At 47.1% G+C, this 19,881-nt stretch overlaps 1 protein-coding gene and 1 pseudogene across 1 annotated transcript in view; both read right to left on the reverse strand.

Annotated features, from left to right (window-relative positions):
- Positions 1-4,138: 4,138 nt before the first annotated feature.
- LOC123325241 lies at positions 4,139-4,245 on the reverse strand (annotated as a pseudogene).
- Positions 4,246-15,199: 10,954 nt separating this feature from the next.
- The window catches only part of MTARC1 (mitochondrial amidoxime reducing component 1), a 21,912-nt gene continuing 17,230 nt past the window's right edge, over positions 15,200-19,881 (reverse strand). Inside the window, exon 6 of the mRNA XM_021698450.2 lies at positions 15,200-15,665. Coding sequence (XP_021554125.2) covers positions 15,539-15,665 — 127 coding nt within the window. The 3' untranslated portion in view covers positions 15,200-15,538. The remainder of the gene's footprint in view (positions 15,666-19,881) is intronic.

Here is a 19,881-nt window from a genome sequence, read left to right on the forward strand (position 1 = left end):
TCTAGTCTTCAAAACTGTCTGAGTCATAATAACTATAATAAACTCTGGGAGTGTGTGTTTTCTTCGGGTTTCTCTTTTGGTCAGTTATGTAAGGGGCAGGGAGGGGGCAGCAAAAAAGAATAGCAAGTTTTACGCGTGTAATATGAAAATGTACAAACTGGGTTGGTTTCGTAACTAAGCATAGCCTCTCTGTGTCTAGTCAAGAAATGACATTTGCAGAGTTCCAGAAGGTGTTGAGATGAGAGGCTAGGAGTGGGCTGGGGATAGGCAGACTATATATGGCGTTATGCCCCTTCTCATGGAGGAATATGTACATATATATGTTCCCTTTGCTGGGAAGGCTTGACCCACTTCTGACCCTATCACCACTACACCCTTCACTGGGATGAGGCCATTACTCTTCAGGGTTCAACTGAAACATTCTCTTGGCACCTGCACTTCCCCTTCGGAGCACTCAACACACTTGCAATTATTTGTGTCATTAGTTGCGTAACGCCAGGCTGCCCTACCGCACAGTAAGCTCTGTTAATGATTGCAGTGCGTGTGTCTGTTTTGTTCATGACAAACATTGCCTAGCCCATAGTAGGTGCTCCGTAAGCATTTAGTGAATGGCTGTAAGATCTCTTCCCTGCCTCCAGGACCTCACAGTCCTTATAGAGAACATTCAGAGGGCAGCCAAGCAGTACGCAGACTTTCAACATGGCAGCTCCTGGCCTCCCCTCCCTCTCACCTCGACCCTGGCACATCTCATCTCCAAACTGAAGGGTATGCTTGAGGAGGCAGGTCTAGCAGACGGGGAGTCCATTGGCCTGGGATTAAACAAGCAATGTAGAAAAACTTCTAAAGGTGTCAACTGCTGTAGAAGTGAGTCTGGGGCAGGGATCCCCCTCCCTGGAGTGGAGGTGAGGTGAGCAGGATAGAAACGGCCGGAGGCGGACTGAGAAAACAGTCATTTCAGATGTGAGCCCCAAAGTGCCAGCCCAAGGACAGTTCCTCAGAATTACATGACTTGCTCTTCCGTTGAACTGTTTCTCTCTTTGGTCACTAGACAGCCTGAACCCTTGGTGAGTAGGGCTTAACTGATTTAATTGGAATCATGATTCTGTAAAGTAAAAGTTAACCATTTGCAAACGGGAGTTCTTTGAGTTCTTGGCAACAACTCACTCTCCACACGCCTCATAGCATGCTGCCTGACAGCCCCTGCCAGAGAGCCAACATTTAGGCACTCTGCAGTTTGCAACGTGCTTTTTACATACATGTTATCAGATCCTTATGTACATGTGAGGTGTCATACCTATGCTATGGATGTCCAGACAGAGGTTGGCAAAGCCCGGGTCATCCGGTCAGTGGAATCAGAGCAGTGGACGGGTGTGGACAGGCTGCTCTCCCAGCCCCTTGCTTGTTCCCTTTTGCCCATCACATGAGGGCCACAGTTTTTCTGAGGGAACCAGTCGATGTTGCTGTTGGAACCTGGAGCATTGCCTTCCAGCGGGCGGGCGGACCTGGACCTTAGGGCTTTAGCATGGGGCCAATCCGGCCATTTCCGGTTGTGCTCCAACAAAAGAGAAACCTCTCCACAGGCCAACAGCATTGTTGTTAAGCTCTCTTGACCTGGCTACTTCATAGTGACCCCAGCATTCGGTCTCCCGGGGGTAGTGCTGAGGGGGCCCGGCTGACCATGTAGCTTTGTGTTCTTTGCACTTCAGAGGTGCGGGCTGGGGTCTGGGCTTGTGGTGGACACCCTGCTCTGGGCAGGGGGTGTGTGGGGAGGGTGGTTCTGGGAAGCCCATCCAGCCAGTGGTGTTGAAGTTCACTGCGGTGGGGTAGGCGCAGGGCAAGGAGGGAGGGGCCGGGCCTGGTTTTCAAAATCAGTCACCAGGCTGTTGTTCCCAGAAAAGGAGATCCAGGGGCGACCACAGTCCCCAGCACAAAATTAAAGGAGTCATAAGAGAGGAAGCAAATGAAGTTGCTTATCTCATTTATTTATTTTCCCTTCCCTGTTTCCGCTTATGCTCCTCTCACCCATGTCCCCCGTGCTTCTCCCCAGCCGCTATCTGGCTAACAAGCTCCTCCAGGAGCATTCCTGGCCCCTCTGCTCCCTGTCATCCCTTCTCCAGGCTTCGCTGAGGGGGGAGCTTACCAGCACACAGGATTTCCTTAGGTGATAACTGCAGCCAGGGCCTGCTCACTCCATGGGGGTCCCTATTGTTGCAGGCGACTGTTCACAGCGGAGGAAGAATGTTTTTTTTCTTCTTTTATTTAAATTCAATTTAATTCACATGTACTGTATTATTAGTTTCAGAGGTAGAATTTAGTGATTCATCCACTGCATGCAATACCCAGTGCTCATCACGTCACATGCCTCCTTAATGCCCATCCCCCAGTTACCCCAGCCCCCACCTCCAGTGACCCTCAGTTTGTCTCCTAGAGTTAAGAGTCTTTTGTGGTTTGCTTCCCTCTCAATTTTCAACTTATTTTATTTTTTCTTCTCTTCCCCTAGGTTCATCTATTTTGTTTCTTAAATTCCACATATGAGTGAAATCATAGGGCATTTGTCTTTCTCTGACTGACTTATCTCGCTCAGCAGAATACCCTCTAGTTCCATCCACGTTGTTGCAAATGGCAAGATTTCATCCTTTTGGTTGGCTGAGTAAGCCGGGAAGAAACTCTAGTCTCCCGCAAGGATGTGACTGTCCTTAGCTAACTCACCTACACCAACAGTTGAGCCAGCCTCGTGGTAAGCAACAGGTCACTCTTGACACCCCTTCCTCCCTGGTCTCTGAGTGTGTGGATGCCTCAGATGGAGAGACATGAGATGAGGTACAAGGCAAATTTTCCGAGGTGGGTCACTCACAGATCACTAGTCTGGGGAAGGACCTCCAAAGGCCACCCCGTCTGGGCCTCCGTGACCTGCTAGGCCAGTCCAGGTCCCATAAGGAAGGGGATACAGCATCCGCTTGTATCCATGTTCACGGAACATGTGCCCGCCCCTCTGCATTCACTCACTCCAGAATTGTTAGCTTTCCACTCAAAAAAGTATGCACCTCCCAGGATGGTTTGGGATTTTTTTTTTTTAACTTTTTATTGATGTGTAAAGGGCATTCAGAAAAGTACACAAGTCACAAACTCAATAGAGTTTCACCAAACGGATACACTGAGATCATCAGCCACCAGACCTATACCAGAGTATCCCCCACAGCCCTTTCTGAGGCCCCAACCCAGCCACCCCCCCCGCCTCCTCCCGACCTCAAGCCCCCCAACCGCTGACCTGACTTCCAAAACCACACATCCGGTCAGTGGACATCAGTTTGCCACATGGAGTTTACTTTGAAGAAGCTGGATTCCAGAGATGTGCAGAAAAGATTTTATTTTTTCTTAGTAACACTACCTGGGAGGTGGAGGAGCTTGTCGAACCTGATCTGGGTGCCGTATTTTATTTCGAACCCTCAAGATTCCTAACTCCTTAACACCACATAAACTGGGAGGAATTTTAGAGAAAAAGTAATCTTCATGAGCAACCTAAGCGGCGGACAGAAGGCCAAGCAGGGCGGACAGTGGAATGAGATAAGAGGAAGGCATTATGAAGAGATAGGGGCCCCGGGAGAAAAGTGTTCTGACCTCTCCCGCCAGACTTCAGCCTATCTTTGTCTCTTCCAACTTTCTTCTCTGTTTCTAGAGACACCGTTTTCAGCAAAGCCACACCCCCCACCTCTTTACTTGAAACAAGCATTGAAGACAGAAGTATAACGTGAGCCACATATGCAATTTTTTAAAGATTTATTTATTTATTATTTGAGAAAGAGAGAGAGCATGAGCCAGGGGAGGGGCAGAAGGAGAGGGAGAGACAGAATCTCAAGCAGACTCCACACTGAGCATGGAGCCCAATGCGGGGCTCCATCCCACAACCCTGAGATCGTGACCTGAAATCAAGATCAAGAATAGGATGCTCAACTGACTGAGCCACCTAGGTGCCCCCACAATTTCTTTATAGTGGTAAGATACACATAACATAAAATTTATCATTACTGACATTTAGTACATTCACAATATTCTGCCACCATCACCACTGTCTACCCAGAACATGCTCATTACCCCAAGGGGATACCTTGTACCCATTCAGCAGTCACTCTTCATCCTCATAACAACGTTTAGATGCCACCAAGTAGGCGACAAGGCTGTACAGGCCCGAGGGCCTCCCCTGTCCTTGTCAAGGGGAAGGCTAACCTTCTCTCCTTCATACAGCATCTACATATGTCACGTTAAGTTTCCTAGTAGCAGGGCACCTGGCTGGCTCAGTCAGCAGAGCATTCAACTCTTGATCTCGGGGTTGTAAGTTTAAGCCCCAAGTTGGGCATAGATATAACTTAAGGAAATATAAATAAATAAATAAATAAATAAACAAATAAATTTTCTAGTAGCCAATTAAAAAGAGATGAAATTAATTCTGATCACTTAACCCTGTTTATCCAAATTATCATTTCAACACATAATCATAAGAATGACTACAGAAATACCTTACACTCTTTCATTTTTACTAAATCTTTGAGATTTCGTTATGTAGTTCACACGTACAGCGTATCTCCATTTGGACCAGCCGCGTGTCAATAACCCTGAACGGCTACCATCTTGGACAGCGCAGCTCTAAATAACTTGTAGAATGCTATTAATATCCTAAATAATCTTTGTAAAAGGCGATTATTAAATACACAAGTATTCTGAGGCTATAGTTTTATTTTTAACATAAATATATTATCTTAATGATAAAAAATAATATATTGGGAGACTATAGAAAGAAAAATTGCTCATAAGTGCCAACACAAGAAAAACTGTAATCACTTTTTAACACTCCCTCTGTTGACTTCTCTGTGGCTCTTTGCTCGGGAACGCATACCCCATGCATAGGCATTACCACTCCTTTGAGGAGGAAAATGAAGCCAACCTGCCCACTGACCAGAGGCAGACATGAAGCTTTTCCCAGGGTCATGATTATCTGTCGTTACCCAGGCCTGGGGGTGTGACCCCCAAGGACAGCGGCAGGTTTGTCACATGACTGACAACGCTCCTGTTCCTCTAACCAAGCCAGAGGCCACAGAGGTCTAACCTAGAAACTTGGACTTGAATTTCAAAATTCCTCCCCACCTCCAGATTTGTGTGGCTTTCTCTCTCCCACACATTCGAACCTAAGTTTGAAAACATGACCTGGGCAATGAGGAGGCTGGTGAACTAGTTTGTGTCTAAGAGCCCTTCCAACCCAAACATTCCAGGGTACTCAGATGCCATTCATCTTCCCCGCTCGACAGGCACACACGGACACACACACACACACATACACACACATGGCCTGGGTCACCAGTTCCACCCCAGAGAACAGCCTGCAAAGGAGTAAGAACACCTCTACTCAACCTCGCTAACTCACTGGGAAAACACAGAGATCTAAACAGAAGCACTTTTGTTTAGCATCCATGCTCAGAAAGAAGAAAACCTAGCAGAAACCAGTCTCAGGATCCAAGAATGTAAAAACATTTTTTTTTTAGATTCCCAGAAGCTTCATGCCACAATGCCCCAAGTTGGGAAAAAAATGTGCTATTTCATATGTTTATAACAACATCTGATTTAATATTATACAGTTTTGCTTAGTCACAAACCAGAACGAGTACTTTCAGATTTATTGTATCCTTCTATTCAGAGACTTAAGTAATCACAGTTAATAACGCCGCCATTCCACAGCCCGAGGAAAAGCTTTATAATTTGGGGGGACCAAAAATTCCTGAGAGGCAGGTTATTTTCAAGAAGGATTTAAGGTTTTAGAGCTCTCAATGAAGCTTGAAATTCATCTTTTCCAGTTCACGTGGAAGGAGTTTCCTCTTAAGCTTGGCTGGGAGGTAGAAAGAGAGAAAAACCAGTAGGCTCACAGCATCTCCCTGAGCCCTAAGAGAATGTAGCAATTACTCATCAGCATTCCTAATCCTTACCTTGTCTTTAAATATTTTTTTAAACCATACCATCGGCTCCTATACTCTTTATGTTGTTAACACTGCGTTTGGGGCCTCCTTCTTATTTGTTGATTCACTGAAAGGCACTAATTGATTAAAAAAGAAGCAAATATTTTTACAAAACACTTTCTCATTTATTCCCCACACAAACATGCACACACAGGCAATGCTTAAGCCCCAGGCATTGCCCCTTCCTGGCGAATTAATTCAGGATTAGTTAATGATGTGGCCGTTAACTCAGTTGCATGGAGGCTCAGGTGGTAGGTTTGGTGCCTTCAGAACTCTGCTGTCTTTCAGAACCCCTGCCTCCAGAAGGGGGTACTGTGGTCCCCTGAGGGCTGTAGGGGCCTCTGTGTGTGTTTGCATCAGTGTAAACCCATCATCTAAAATGTGTGCCTCCGTGGTTAACCATGATGTATTTCTGAGTTCCCTTTTTCAAAGAAAGCCAGGATTTGTCCCTCTTTACCCACATGAAGGAGCATGCCCACATTACAGCGGGGTGAGCATTGTAAGAACTTGGTCTACAGAAAATCAGGTAAGAGTTTAGAACAGTTGGGTTTTTATAAAAATGAGAATTCCTAACCCCACCTCAGTTCCCCACCGGCATAGCTGGGTGTCAGATACTGGAATATCCACTCTACTCAAGGTTCCCACGTGAGTCACATACACACTAGAGCTTACGGACACCGATCTTAAAGGTCCCTTCCTAAGTCATAAGCAGATTTTTCAAAACAAAACTGTAGGATTAAACCAGTTTCCAGTTGAAGATACTACCACTCTTTGAGATAACTCTTGCTAACTGATTCTTGAGGAGAACCTGACCCAAAGCCAGAAGTCTCGAGTTCTCATTCTAGCCCATCACCTACAACATAGGCAAGTTAGGTAATCTCTTCAAACCTCACCAACGGGACTTAGGCAATCAGGGATAAGTGTAGTTATAACACTGCAGCAGCTACAAAAAGCTTTCCCATCCATCTGAGCTCACTGGATTGCCAGAAGATGAAACAGCGTGTGCGGGCAACAGTGCTCTGCAGACTTCATGACGTGCTACAAATGTGAAGGCATAATGAGAATGTGGATGTGGTTTTAGATCAAAGAAAAATCCTCTTGTTTTAGATCAAAATACCTATTCTATTACTGATAAAGATTAGCTTGGAGTATGTGGTTTAGAAATAGAGAAGCAATGGAATTTCTCATGCTGAATCCCAGCACTGAATTTATCCACCCCGCCTCGGGCAGCATGACACAAAACTGCAGGCTTCTCCCAACAAGGGCAGGGTTTTTCTGCCAAGCTCACCACCTGGCTCAAAGAGACCTGGGATCCTGCAGCTCGAAGATGAGCAGAGCCTAAGAAGAAAGGTGGGGCAGAGCTCAGTTGCTGCCCCCAAATTTACCAATCAGGTCTCCCCTGAGCAGGAGAGTGTGAGGAGGCAGAGAAGGCTCAAGACTAATTAACATCCCTTCATGTGGGTACATTAGGGATACGTGCCATCTTAATCCTGAAGCAGTTTATTGCAGGGAAGTTACCATCTCTGCCTCTGCCAATTTTTGTTTTTGTTCTTTGGACCCACTGTGTTTACCCATTATGCCTGTGGTCAACTAGAAGTGGGACAGTATCTTTGTCATCCTTAACACCATTAGGGATCTTCCATTAGGGATCTTCCTGGGCAGGCAGTGTAGATTTTTGCCCCAAAAGTTTCTGAGATGGGCCCATACAGTACATTATGTTTTTCAAGGCCTTTCTGTAGTCAAGACAGAAAATGTAGATTCTCCCATCTCAATCTATTTCCAGCCTCATCGACCAACATAACCTATTAGAAATTAGGCAGTGAGACCCAATGATATCATAGAGGCACCCCAACAAAAAAGGCCAACAGTAAGATGTTCTACATTTGAACTTAACTCCTCTCAAAATATCAAATTACCAGGGACTCCAAAGCTCAAAATCCCCTTACAAGTTAAGGTCCAGGGGCGCCCGGGTGGCTCAGTCGGTTGAGCATCCAACTCTTGATTTCAGCTCAGGTCATGATCTCAGGGTCATGAGATTGAGCCCCGCTTCATGCTTTGTGCTCATTGGAGTCTGCTTGAGATTCTTTCTATCCCTCTCCCTCTGCGCCTCTCCCCACTGGCACTCTCTCTAAAATGAGTAAATAAAATCTTTAAAAAAAAAAAACAAACAAACAAGTTAAGGTCCAAAGAAGTTAAAACAAAAAATTAAAGTCTAAAGTTAAGTTATCTCATCTGTGATCAAGGTTAAGTTTAAAGTCATTACATTTCAATTTCTTATTCTCTTTAGTCTCAGCAAGAGGTGTTCTTAGTGTTCGGGATGGGGGTGGGGTTCTCTCAGGGGCTAGAGTCAGGCTGTTTCCAGAAAGGGGGCCTTGGAGTTTGGATTAAGTCAATTCTAAGTCTCTGATGTGCCCCACTTTTTTTTCTTTTTTATTACTATTTTTTAATTGTGGCAAAATACACATCACTTAAAATTTACTCTTAGCCACTTTGAAGTATACAGTTCACTGGTATTTTTTTAAAGATTTTATTTATTTGTCAGAGAGAGAGTGGGAGAGAGAGCATTAGTAGGCAGAGCGGCAGGCAGAGGGAGAAGCAGACTCCCCTGCTGAGCAGGGAGCCCAGCACAGGGCTCGATCCCAGGACCCTGGGATCATCGCCTGAGCTGAAGGCAGACGCTTAACTGACTGAGCCACCCAGGCGCCCCTACAGTTCAGTGGTATTAAATACATTCACACTGCTGTGCAACCATCACCACCATCCATCTCCAGAACTGTTTGCATCCCACAAAACTAAAACTCTGTCCCCGGTAAACAGTAACTAACTCCCATTCGTCCTCTCCCAGTTCCCAGCAGTCATCATTCTACTGTGTGCTTCTGAGTCTGACTACGCTACATATCTCTTATGCCTGGAATCACACAGCATTTGTCCCTTTGCGACTGACATATTTCACTCAGCATCATGTCTTCCAGCTTCATCCGTGTTGTAGCATGTGCCAGAATTCCCTTCCTTTTTAAGGCTGAATAAAATTCCATTCTATACATATACTACATTTTCTTTTTTTTAAAGGTTTTTTATTTATTTGACAGAGAGAGACACAGCGAGAGCAGGAACACAAGCAGGGGGAGTGGGAGAGGGAGAAGCAGACTCCCCACTGAGCAGGGAGCCCGATGCGGGGCTCGATCCCAGCACCCTGGGATCGTGACCTGAGTCGAAGGCAGACACTTAATGACTGAGCCACCCAGGCGCCCCTACTACATTTTCTTCATTCCGTTCATCTCTCGTCAGACACTTGGGCTGCTCCCACCTGCTGGCTAGAGTGAATAGTGTTGCTATGAACCTGGGTGTATATGCCTCACTTTCTAAACGGATCAAAAGGTTTACACCACACAGGAAATTATCACAGAACTATCGCCACATCATCAAATTTAGAAAATAAGTCAATCCCCAACCCCAGAGAGGGTATCCAGGCAAAATCATGACTCCAAAACTTTGGTGCTACCAAAGACAACAGCTGATGCAGAGGGGAAGGCTCCTCTTGGAAGATTCTTCTAAGGGACAAAGGGTAAATGGTTTTATTTGAAGTGCTCATCAGTCATTGCCAGGTGACCCTAATCCACACAGAGTTTAATCATGGCGCATGTTTGCCGTATTCAGGGGAGACGAACCCCCCCTGTAAACAGTCTGCTCTCTCAGTGACTGGCATTTGAGACATCCCTGCCTTAAACACATCTTCATGGTTCAGACTAAGAACACAATTAAAAAGGATTCTAAATAAAGGTTTATTTTCTGCCTGAGAAGCTTGAAATGTGGACACAACCAGCAACAGCCAACACTTCTGAGTGCGGCATGACAGAGAGGAAGACGAAGTGTTCGACCCAGCCCGTGCCCAGCATATCGACTGCAAAATGTCAGCTGTACATCCGTTGAAAAGGGGCTCCTCCCCCAGGAAGCAAGATGGTGGGTCAGGGGGCACTCATAAAATTAAAACTTCAAGGCACAGTGTAATACAGGAAAATGGGGTTGAGCAACACATTGCTAAGTCTTGAAATCTTTGTTTCTTTTCAGAAGCACTGTGAGCATAATGAAAAGAATACAGCTTTAAGAACTAAGCTTCACCCCACCAGGCATAACGGAGTCCAGAAACTATGTGAACAATCTTACTTGACAACCCCAAGACGTTTATATCTGTCCAACAAAAAACCAGAGGGGGAAACATGTTAATTTTCTCAGCCCTTTGATAGCACGTATACAAGATCTCTTAGCCCTACAAAAAGCTCCAAATATTCTCTAGAACTTCAACTGCCTTAAAATATAGACTTGCATTTATCTTGGCCACATTAACGAGATCTGTTTGACCAATACATTTATATTTATGATGACTAAGGGCAGATTATGGTTGTTAAAATTTGTCCTCGGGACATGAAAACACTCCTCTGTCATTAATACATTTTGTAATATAAACTATGATGTCAGGTCAACGTAAAGGGTAAAAACGTTCCTAAAGTATGCACACATCATTTTTTAAAGCAATTGAGCCTAATGGAATAACAAAGGTCATCATAACAAACCATTACAGCCTTGGTCTTGGCAACTCTGGCCACAGAAGAATCTCCAAGAAACAATCATCATTCCTCCAATGTTATGGCATCCAGACGACAGGGATGGCTTGCAAATGAGTCATACAGGCTCAGATCCTCAGTAGCTATGTGAGCGCTGGACGATCAATTATTCATGTGTTTACAAAGAGCTTTCCTGGTTGATGTTAACCAGAGCTGCTTGCAAAGAAGAGCTCTCCAGCTGTCCTCGGCCATCCCGGGCCTCCGACTAACGAGCCGCTTTAATTGCTGGGCAAGTCATCTGGAAGGTGCCCCTCCCCTAGACCAAGTAAACACCATCCCTTTGAAACTTTATTAGGTGTAAAAATATTAATCAGAAATAATTATGACAACACTTTATTTACAATACTCCCAGCAAATCCCAAAGAGAGAGAGAGAAGTTAGCCTTGACTTACATCCCACAGGGCTCCCCCAGGACTGGAGTCTGGACTACTGAAGATACAGGTCAGGGATTGGTAGAGGGCATAGAGCAGGAAATGAAGGGAAAGAATCAGAGGCTGTGGGCTTCAGGAGGGAGGTAGGAGGAAGAGCAGTCTAGAATGCCCTGTGACGGTAAGGGAGCACAACTGAGGACCACCAAGAATGAATAGATTAGGTTGGTCAATAGCCAAACGTGAGTGAACTTGACCCAGCCATCAAAATCAGCCTTGGAAGAAGTTAGATGAGAAGACACTTTTCAGCCCCTTTTGTTACTACAGCCTGTCCAGGAAGACTAATAATGTGATTAGGGCAACTCCTCTTTCTGAGCTAGGCCGAAGAGGATGGGACCAGATGGCCCCACCAGTCCCCTATCAGCTGTGTTTTGAGGGAGAACAGGATCATAGTCAAAGCTGTTGGCTGGGCCTCTTCCTCCGAAGACAGTGCAGTCAAAGCAAACAAAGGGATACCTCAGGTACACTTCTATTATCCCAATTCCAAGAGCCTTTGTTGAATCCTTCAACCATATTCTTCCCCTTGCTTAAAATTGGGCAACTTCAGACACTACCATAACTCACTTGTCCATTTCTAAGAAAGTGGTAGAAGCAAACAATGTTCTTGCAAATATAAGAGCATGGGATAAAGTGAGTATATATGTATGGTCGGAGGCAATAGGACCCCTGGGGTAGTTCTGCTTAATGTAGTGGGAGGCAACTCTAGTTGACAAGTTGCGTGGGAAAGGTAAAGCTAACAGATGGGAAGATAGTGCCCCTCCCTGGTGCATAAAGCATCCTGGAGAACTGGTGCGGTATTGTTGTAAGGCCAAGACTAGATTCTGTGTCCACCCCCTCAACCCTGGTCCACCCTATCCATCCATGAAGGCAGGTTTGGAAAACGAGTCCAAAGAAAAGGAATGCATCTCCCCAAGGCCCATATTAGGAAAGCTGGTCTAAGACGCTCTCTCCACACCTCCTTTATCCTTTTAAGCCTCAGTCCAGGGACGAGGGAGAAGACAAGAGGAAGCAACCCAAGAGAGGCCTCCTTCATGTGGTTGGGGGCTCTTTTAACTTCCTCAACCTTCTCATGAGTGCAGCATTCTTGCTAATCGTGATTCCCTGCCCCTGGCTGGTGCCCCCTTGAGAGATCTGGAGGTCAGAACAGGTTTCTCAGGACGGGGTCAGATAGGAGTTTGGAGGAGGGCAGCGTTAAACAGAATTCCTCGATGCAGGCCCCAAGCCTCCAGTGAGTTGCTAGGCCTTTGAAGAAATCTAAAGGGAGGCACACAGGACTTGCCAGAGTTACAGGTCCATGGAATTCTTTTTTAGGAGCATCCCTCCAGGCAAAGTTCCAGAATTTCATGGACCAAAAAAACCTAGGGAAGTATATAGTGTTAGGGTAAGGCCCCAATGGCCTGGTTAGACCTACAGTCGAAGCCTGGTGTGAGAGCCCCTCCAGCATGTTTGAGTGACTCTTGACCATCTGCTCTCTGCCATCATGGACCGCTCCAATTTGTCACACTATCAGAGTTCTGGGGACACATGCCAGGAGCTCCAGCCTGCCATCGCTGTTGGTGACAGACTCACAGATAGTTTCCCAAAGTCACAAGCTGGCCTGGCCTCCACACGGTACTACCAAATGGGCAGTCCCCAACAAGCACACCTCCCCACCCTGCCCCCCACATCCTCCAGGGCAGAAAGACAGGAGGAGGATCTCTCATTGCCAGACAACTGCCTGATTTCCATCAGGCCTAACCTGATTTTTTTCTGCCCTATGTGTCTAAGTCACTGCTCTGTCTCCTGGTTGTGAAGCTCCAACTTTTTCTCTGAACAGCCACAGAAGTGAGCCTTCGAGCAGTCTGCCCAGTAGAGCGTTTCCCACACTCTTCTCTTCAGGATCTCCAGCTCTTGGTTGGTAACTCTCTCTGTGATTACAGCACAAAGTCGCCACCCAGAATGAAACACAACACCCACCAAGAGTGGATATTTTGGCCTGACCTCAAATGTCCATCACCCACAGCTGTAAGACCTTTCTGAGGGTCTGTGATCGTCTATATTCCCGATCCTATATTTCAAGTGGAATTGTGTGCAAATGTTCAGTATCCAAAATAAACGAGACATCAGCCTGGCCTTTGGCATGAACTAACTCATTAAATATAAAATAAACACAAGTAAATGGCTTTTAAATCTCACTGACAGAAAGCTTGGCAACTACTCTGAGATTCTAGAGGTCATTGGAACTTCTCTCTCCAGACAGGAATCTTCCTCACACTCTGAGGGGCAGAAGGGGACTCCCAACAAATTATGGTGTCCAGGTACCCCCCCCCATTTGAGGATTGCTCTGCACTGCAGACAATGACAGGGTCAGCAGGAAGGGTGGCCTCTGACACAGAATGGGTCACTGAGGCATTGGATGTCACTATTTACAAAGGGTTAGAAATTCAGGTCGAAGGCATTCAGCTTGCCACTGATTACAAATTCTAGGAACAGCCGCCAAACCAGCCTTGAGTTTCTCACCAGTGCCTAGCTCTTGGCTGCCCTCAGAGTCCATATTCACCTGGTTTCTTAAATCCTGTGTGCATTCTGCCGTGGGGTCCCAAGGTCCCATTAGGAACGTGACTTGCTGAACTCTTATTTTTGCCTCTATCTGTAGTTTTAGCATACAGTGGATTTATCGGGGAAGGTGGTGGGCCAGATAACCTGATGGATTGTTTTCATTCTGCACTTCACGCCGAGTGTACAGAACACAAATTGCAAGAATTCGCCAACCAGAAAACATATACATATGCACCTGTTCACTTCTAACGTTACCTCAGAGCTAGGCTAGATTCCAGTGATTACTAACCTCTTTTATAAAACCAACGTGGAAAATGCACAGCTTTTGGTAAAAAGCATGTTCACTTGACAGCCCGTCAAAGATGGGTGTTTGCCTGGGGAAGCTGTGTGTGAGCAGGTCCATTTGTAAGAGACCCGGGTCTGGTCAGGCGGCAGAATTATTGGCTTTGCCCATTCACATCAGTCAGCTTCAGAGTCTGATTTCTGTGCCAAGAAGTTAGTAAGATCTGAAACTAGTCAAAGTAGCTTCCATTTACTTACAGTTTGGGAACATTTTTTCATGATTTGGTCAGCTTCCTAGGGACAAAATGCCAGTGAAAGAAATGGTTCATCAACTTAGAGTTAAATCATTGGATCAGTAGAAAGATTAGGTCTTGGTTTTTAATGAACTAGAACATGCTTTCTTTTTCTCCTTTGAAAGGTTTTCAGTGGTTTATTTCAAATCACAAAATCACATTTCTTCTCATCCACGGACTCCAGAACTTTCTCACCCTGAATTTGAGGAGGTGGACCCGGTCATGAGTTGATGAGACCAGCAAGGATCCCGGAGGGCTTTGTGACAGCACGGCCACCCTCCTGAGAGCTTTTAGAGAATCAAATACTTACAACCGAGAAGCAGAGAGCACCTGGAGGGTACCCCCACTTCCTTTAAAAAAAAAAAAGTTCAGGGATGGAAAATTAAAACCCATCCACAGGTATTTTCTTCAATCTTTTCCACAGCATAGGCTGAGCTACCATTCACCACCACTAGGTGGCATCCTCGCCTTTCCCCTTCTTTTTGCTCTTCTGCCAAGAGGGACACCATCATTTCCCTGGGCAACATTAAACAGCCTCTCAGACAACATCAAACTAGGGGTCTTGCCCTCCCTAGTCCTACTGCCCACTCTCCTATGTGGGGAAAACTTTGGGATTACTAGTGAGATGTATTTGGTGTTTTGTTTCAAGGCGAGGAAGTTTTTGTCTTGCTTTTCACATGTTCCACATCAGAGTCTGACAGAAAGGCTGCTCTCATGAGTTGATTTTCTACCCTGGCATGTATGTTGTTCTCCAGCCCAGAGACACCGCATGCTACGAAGGATCCATCAAACCCTCATGGACGTTGCCTGAGGAGCAACAGTGCCAGATCCAAGATGACCTATGGAAAATTAACATCTCAAGCACTTCCCGAAGGTCAGGCTCTTTCTGCCTCTCAAAAGCTAGTCTGGGGCTTGAGGAGAAAAGTGATGTGACCCTCCAGCCTTATCTGGGGAGCTAGTTCGTTTCCATCGCATTCTTCCACAACATTCTCCTCACTTGCCCACTCTTCCTCTTGCTCTTCTCTTTCCCTACAGGGTGGTAATGAGATTATGGAGGTTAGCCCTCTGGATAGGTAAATGGAAAAGAAGGAGCAGGAATCCCACAGTCACAGTTACACAGGGGGTTTCAGAATTGTATCTTGTCATTTAAGTGGCTTACTGAAGTCCTCTTAAGTTACCACGACTGTATTTCTTTGCCCTGTACCAACGCACTAGGGGGCACTGAGGCACCAGGAAGTCCAAAAGACGAAATGCTTGGAAGTCACAGACCTAAAGGAAATGCTGAGGTATCAGTTCCAGAACTTTGCTTCCAGTGTTGGCATTTTTGAGGACATTTCTTCAAAGGTACCTGACATTCTAGGACGTGACTCCTACTACTGGCCCAGCAGGTACACAGGGTCTCCCACTTTGATGGTCCCTGTGCTTTCCAGAACAAAATACTGCCCGAAGAGAGGTGATTTTCCATACAGCTTCTGCTCAGAAGCGTCACACAGACGATAACTGCAATAGGAGAAAGATCACGATGAGTCACCACCGCCAAACAGAAGCAAGAGCTCAAAGAGCGTATGCATCCTTCTCGGCTAAAGTAAATGTCCACCCCCCACAGGGCCACCAGGGGCCACCATTCCCACCAAAGTCTAACAGAAGAGCGCCTCCTGGAGTTGTGCAATGAGCGGCCTGCCCGGGGCATAAACTACAGAAGAGCCCCCAGGGGCCAGACCCCCACATCTTCCCTCCATGGAACGTTCCCATTTGCAGTATTAAGCGATGACGTACTTGAGATGTTTAGACACACGTTCCCACCTTCCTTTTCTCTAGGCATCTCTCCTCACTAGAACCACCAACCTACCAGTGCCTCAGGCTTGGGGCCTCCAGTACCCCCCTCCCCTCACTCTCCACCGCTTCTCCATAGTTGCCAAGTCCTGAGGTTCTTCCTGCCCCACATCACAGGATTTGCTCGCGGCTTCTCCCAAGGCCACCACCTTGCTTCCAGCATGCTCAGACCATTGTGACAACTTCATAACCGACCTCTTTTCCTCATTCTCCGCTCCCCAGCTTCCAATTCATTGTTGGTGCTACACTGTATTACTTTCTTAATTCTGCTCTGGTCTTAATCATGCCAGGCTCAGACACTCTCAATGTGCCTACAGATTAACATTCCAACTCTTCAGCGGGGCATGGGAGGCTCTCCACCTGGCCCCAGCAGCTTTTTCAAACCTGTCACCCTCTACCCCTTACCTGCACCTGTGTCACCCTCTACTGGATCCCTCAATGTCCTTTTAGCTTGCTTTGCACTTCACCAGCTCCGAGACTCCTGTGGGATGCCCCTCTTCTGCTTCCCCATGCGTTAAAATTCCACCTTCCCCTCAAGGCCCAACTCAAATGCTCCATCTCCTAGGAAGGAAGCCCAGGAGCCCCCAGCCAGGAGTAATTTTCCCATCCTCAGTGTTTCCCTGCCTGCCCCTGGAACACTCCCATGCCTTGTTCTGTAGTCAGGGCACATGTCTGTCTGTCTGCAAAACAGAGGGTCCCTGGAGGAGAGCAGCTGTGACGAACTCCCTCATACTGCTCACACCCAGTGCTGGGCCCCACCCGTTCCCAGTGACCCACAATCATTCGTCGAATGGATGAATGAAAAGCTTCTATTAGAATCAGCATGAATATCTTTGTCCAGCAGAAAACACAAGCAGCCCCAGGTAGAGTGTGTGGGAACAACATGCGACATTCTACCCCCCTCTCCCCTCCACCGGGAGAAAGTTTTCCTTCAGTTTCTCACTGAAGCTAGCTCCAATTTTATATCATCTTTATATTTCAAACTTTTTTTTTTAAGATTTTATTTATTTTTCAACAGAGAGAGACACAGTGAGAGAGGGACCACAAGCAGGGGGAGTCGGAGAGGGAGGAGCAGTCTTCCCGCTGAGCAGGGAGCCCAATGCAGGGCTCGATCCCAGGACCCTGGGATCATGACCTGAGCCAAAGGCAGATGCTTAATGACTGAGCCATCCAGGTGCCCTATTTCAAACATTTTTATAGAATGTCTTCATTTCATTCTATAGTGCTTTAAAAGGCGGGGGGGGGGGGCTTTTGTGGCAAGCTGGTCCTTATGTTGTCCTTCATTTCAGAAATGGCGGATGAGCAACTGGAGCAGATCAAATCCAGAGGCTCCTTCCGGGACCCTCGGCTCCTCGCCAGACTGCAGGCACCCTGCCTGTCCCAGTCCCTGCTGCATCCCTGAGCCTGCTACAGAGCCTGGCACACTGGGGCCTCTCCAACAAGGCTGGCTGAGCGAACAAATGAGGAATCAGCGGGTGGATGAAGGCCATGAGCTGCTGCCCCAGGCGGTCCTGCCTCACCCCCAGTACTCCCCAGCTCAGCAGTCAGGTCCCCACAATGAGCTTGGACCCTCTCCTCACCTACCTCTCCCATCAGCATGCAATACCAGCGATATTTTAGGATCCGTTTCTATCAGAGAGTGGCCTCTTCAAGATCAGAGTTCTGTAGCCTGGGTCCTCAACTCAGATTATTTCGGGAGGGTTGGTGGGGGGGGGGGGGGGGCGCTGAAAGTTCTAAAGAACACCTCACACAACAATCTCTCTTAATCCTTACAACAAGCCTAGGGGAGAATGTGAGTTCTCTCCACTCTACAGCTAAGTCTCAGGAGTAACCAACATGCCCCAGGGCGCAGATCTCAGTGGTCCCAGGCGGGGTCTAACCACTCCACCCACAATCACCACGCTTCCTACCTAGGATGTGATTGACCCCTGGTCATCTATACACCATCTGGGTACACGCACAGACCTGAGAAAAACTGAGCGGGTTAATACTAATTCTTGTACACAAGAATTAGTGGGTTCCACCTGTCTGTTCCCATCAACCACTCACATAGACTCCCCGACCAGGTAACTGAGAGGGGAGGGCCCCTTCCAGCCCAGCCCCCTGAAACAGCGCAAAGTGGGGCAAGAATGTTGGTTCGTGCGAGCACAGGTTTGGTCACCTGGTTCGCAGGTGGCCGTCCATTTCGTCGCCTAGGAATAGAAACGGGGAGCGCTGTGGCAGTGGAGAGCTGGCTGTGTGCCGGCCTGCCTTCCCTACAACCCTCCCCAACTCTCACCCCACCTGCAGCTCCCCCTAACACCGCAGGCCCCTGCAGGGACGCGGGAAGCCCCCATTAACGAGATCATCGGCGACCCCTTGTGGGGATGAGCGGGTACTGCGAGCGGTCTGCGAATGCACATGCACACCAAGCTTTGTTCAACAGACTCAAACAGTACTGTATCTTCCCGGGACCATCTATGATTTTGTTCAAAGATATATTTTTGTTGTTGTTGGGGTTAATAAACTACAAACTCATTTAAAAGTTCCTTTGTTAATGCATTTTCTTTTTCAGTGAATAGGAAACACACAACTACTCTAATGAGCAGGAGGTTGTTCAAGACACTTTGTTTAACTTCAACAGAGGTCACCAAACTGGAAGAGTGCGGTGTGAGTGGAAATCTGTAAAGTCCTGTGCACGGTGAGGGCGGCTCATCATTTACTCTGCCTGGTCTGCTCGTTTACTGGTCAGTGCCCAGGCCGTGATGACAAGCAGGGTCTCTCTCTGGTCACCACTGGGTCCCCACCTTGGGGCACAGGCCACTTCTGAGGCCTCACAACCCACTAACCCGATGGCCAGGTTAAGAATGAAACAGCACAGGGGTGCCTGGGTGGCTCAGGCGTTAAGCGTCTGCCTTCGGCTCAGGTCATGATTCCAGGGTCCCGGGATCGAGCCCCGCGTCGGGCTCCCTGCTCAGCGGGAAGCCTGCTTCTCCCTCTCCCACTCCCCCTGCTTGTGTTCCCTCTCTCGCTGTCTCTCTCTGTCAAATAAATAAATAAAATCTTCAAAAAAAGAATGAAACAGCACTGTGAAGGCAGCTTGGAGGAGGGGAGCCCTAGAGGCTGAGCAGATCTGGGTGGAGTTTTATTTAATGCAGCTTCAGAGAACAGAGAGAAGTGTCTTCAGACTTCTCCTTCTCCCAGAAGGTGTCAAGTTCACAGACTGAGACTATCAACAACCAGAGCCTACCCGGTCATTGTGTACAATATTTTATCATCCATTTTTTAAAATCATATGTATTGCCTTATTCTGATCAACCAGGACAGGTATTATTAGTCCAGTGTTTACCAATAAGGAGACAAGCATCAAGAAGCTAAGTGACTTGCCGAAGTCACACAACCAGCTGGTGATAGAGCCAGATGGGGCTGGGGGTGTCTGTCTCCTCCCACAGTATTACCACTATATCTTTCTGTCTTTAGCTCAACACAGCCTAACACAAGTGGCAAATGTCCTTAATGTCAAAGTATTCAGGTGTCCAACAAAACTTTTGCATCTACAAAGCAAACATGCTTTCCTCTTTCTATTAATTAGGAGCCAGATGTTCTGGAAGCAGCAATGACAGACTCCCACCACACCTTAAGCCCTAGGGATCAGTGCGGACGTCACTCTCCCTTAAGAAAGAAAAGAGTAGGGGGTGCCTGGGTGGCTCAGTCCGTTGAGTGTCCAACTTTTGGTTTCAGCTCAGGTCATGATCTCTGGGTCATGGGATCAAGTCCCGCGTCGGGCTCCGCACTCAGCTTGGAATCTGCTTGGGACTCTCTCTCCCTGTCCCTCTGTCTCCCCCTCAATAAAATCTGGAAGGAAGGAAGGAAGGAAGGAAGGAAGGAAGGAAGGAAGGAAGGA

The sequence above is a fragment of the Neomonachus schauinslandi genome, chromosome 6 (genome assembly GCF_002201575.2).
Source record: "Neomonachus schauinslandi chromosome 6, ASM220157v2, whole genome shotgun sequence".
Taxonomy (NCBI): domain Eukaryota; kingdom Metazoa; phylum Chordata; class Mammalia; order Carnivora; family Phocidae; genus Neomonachus; species Neomonachus schauinslandi.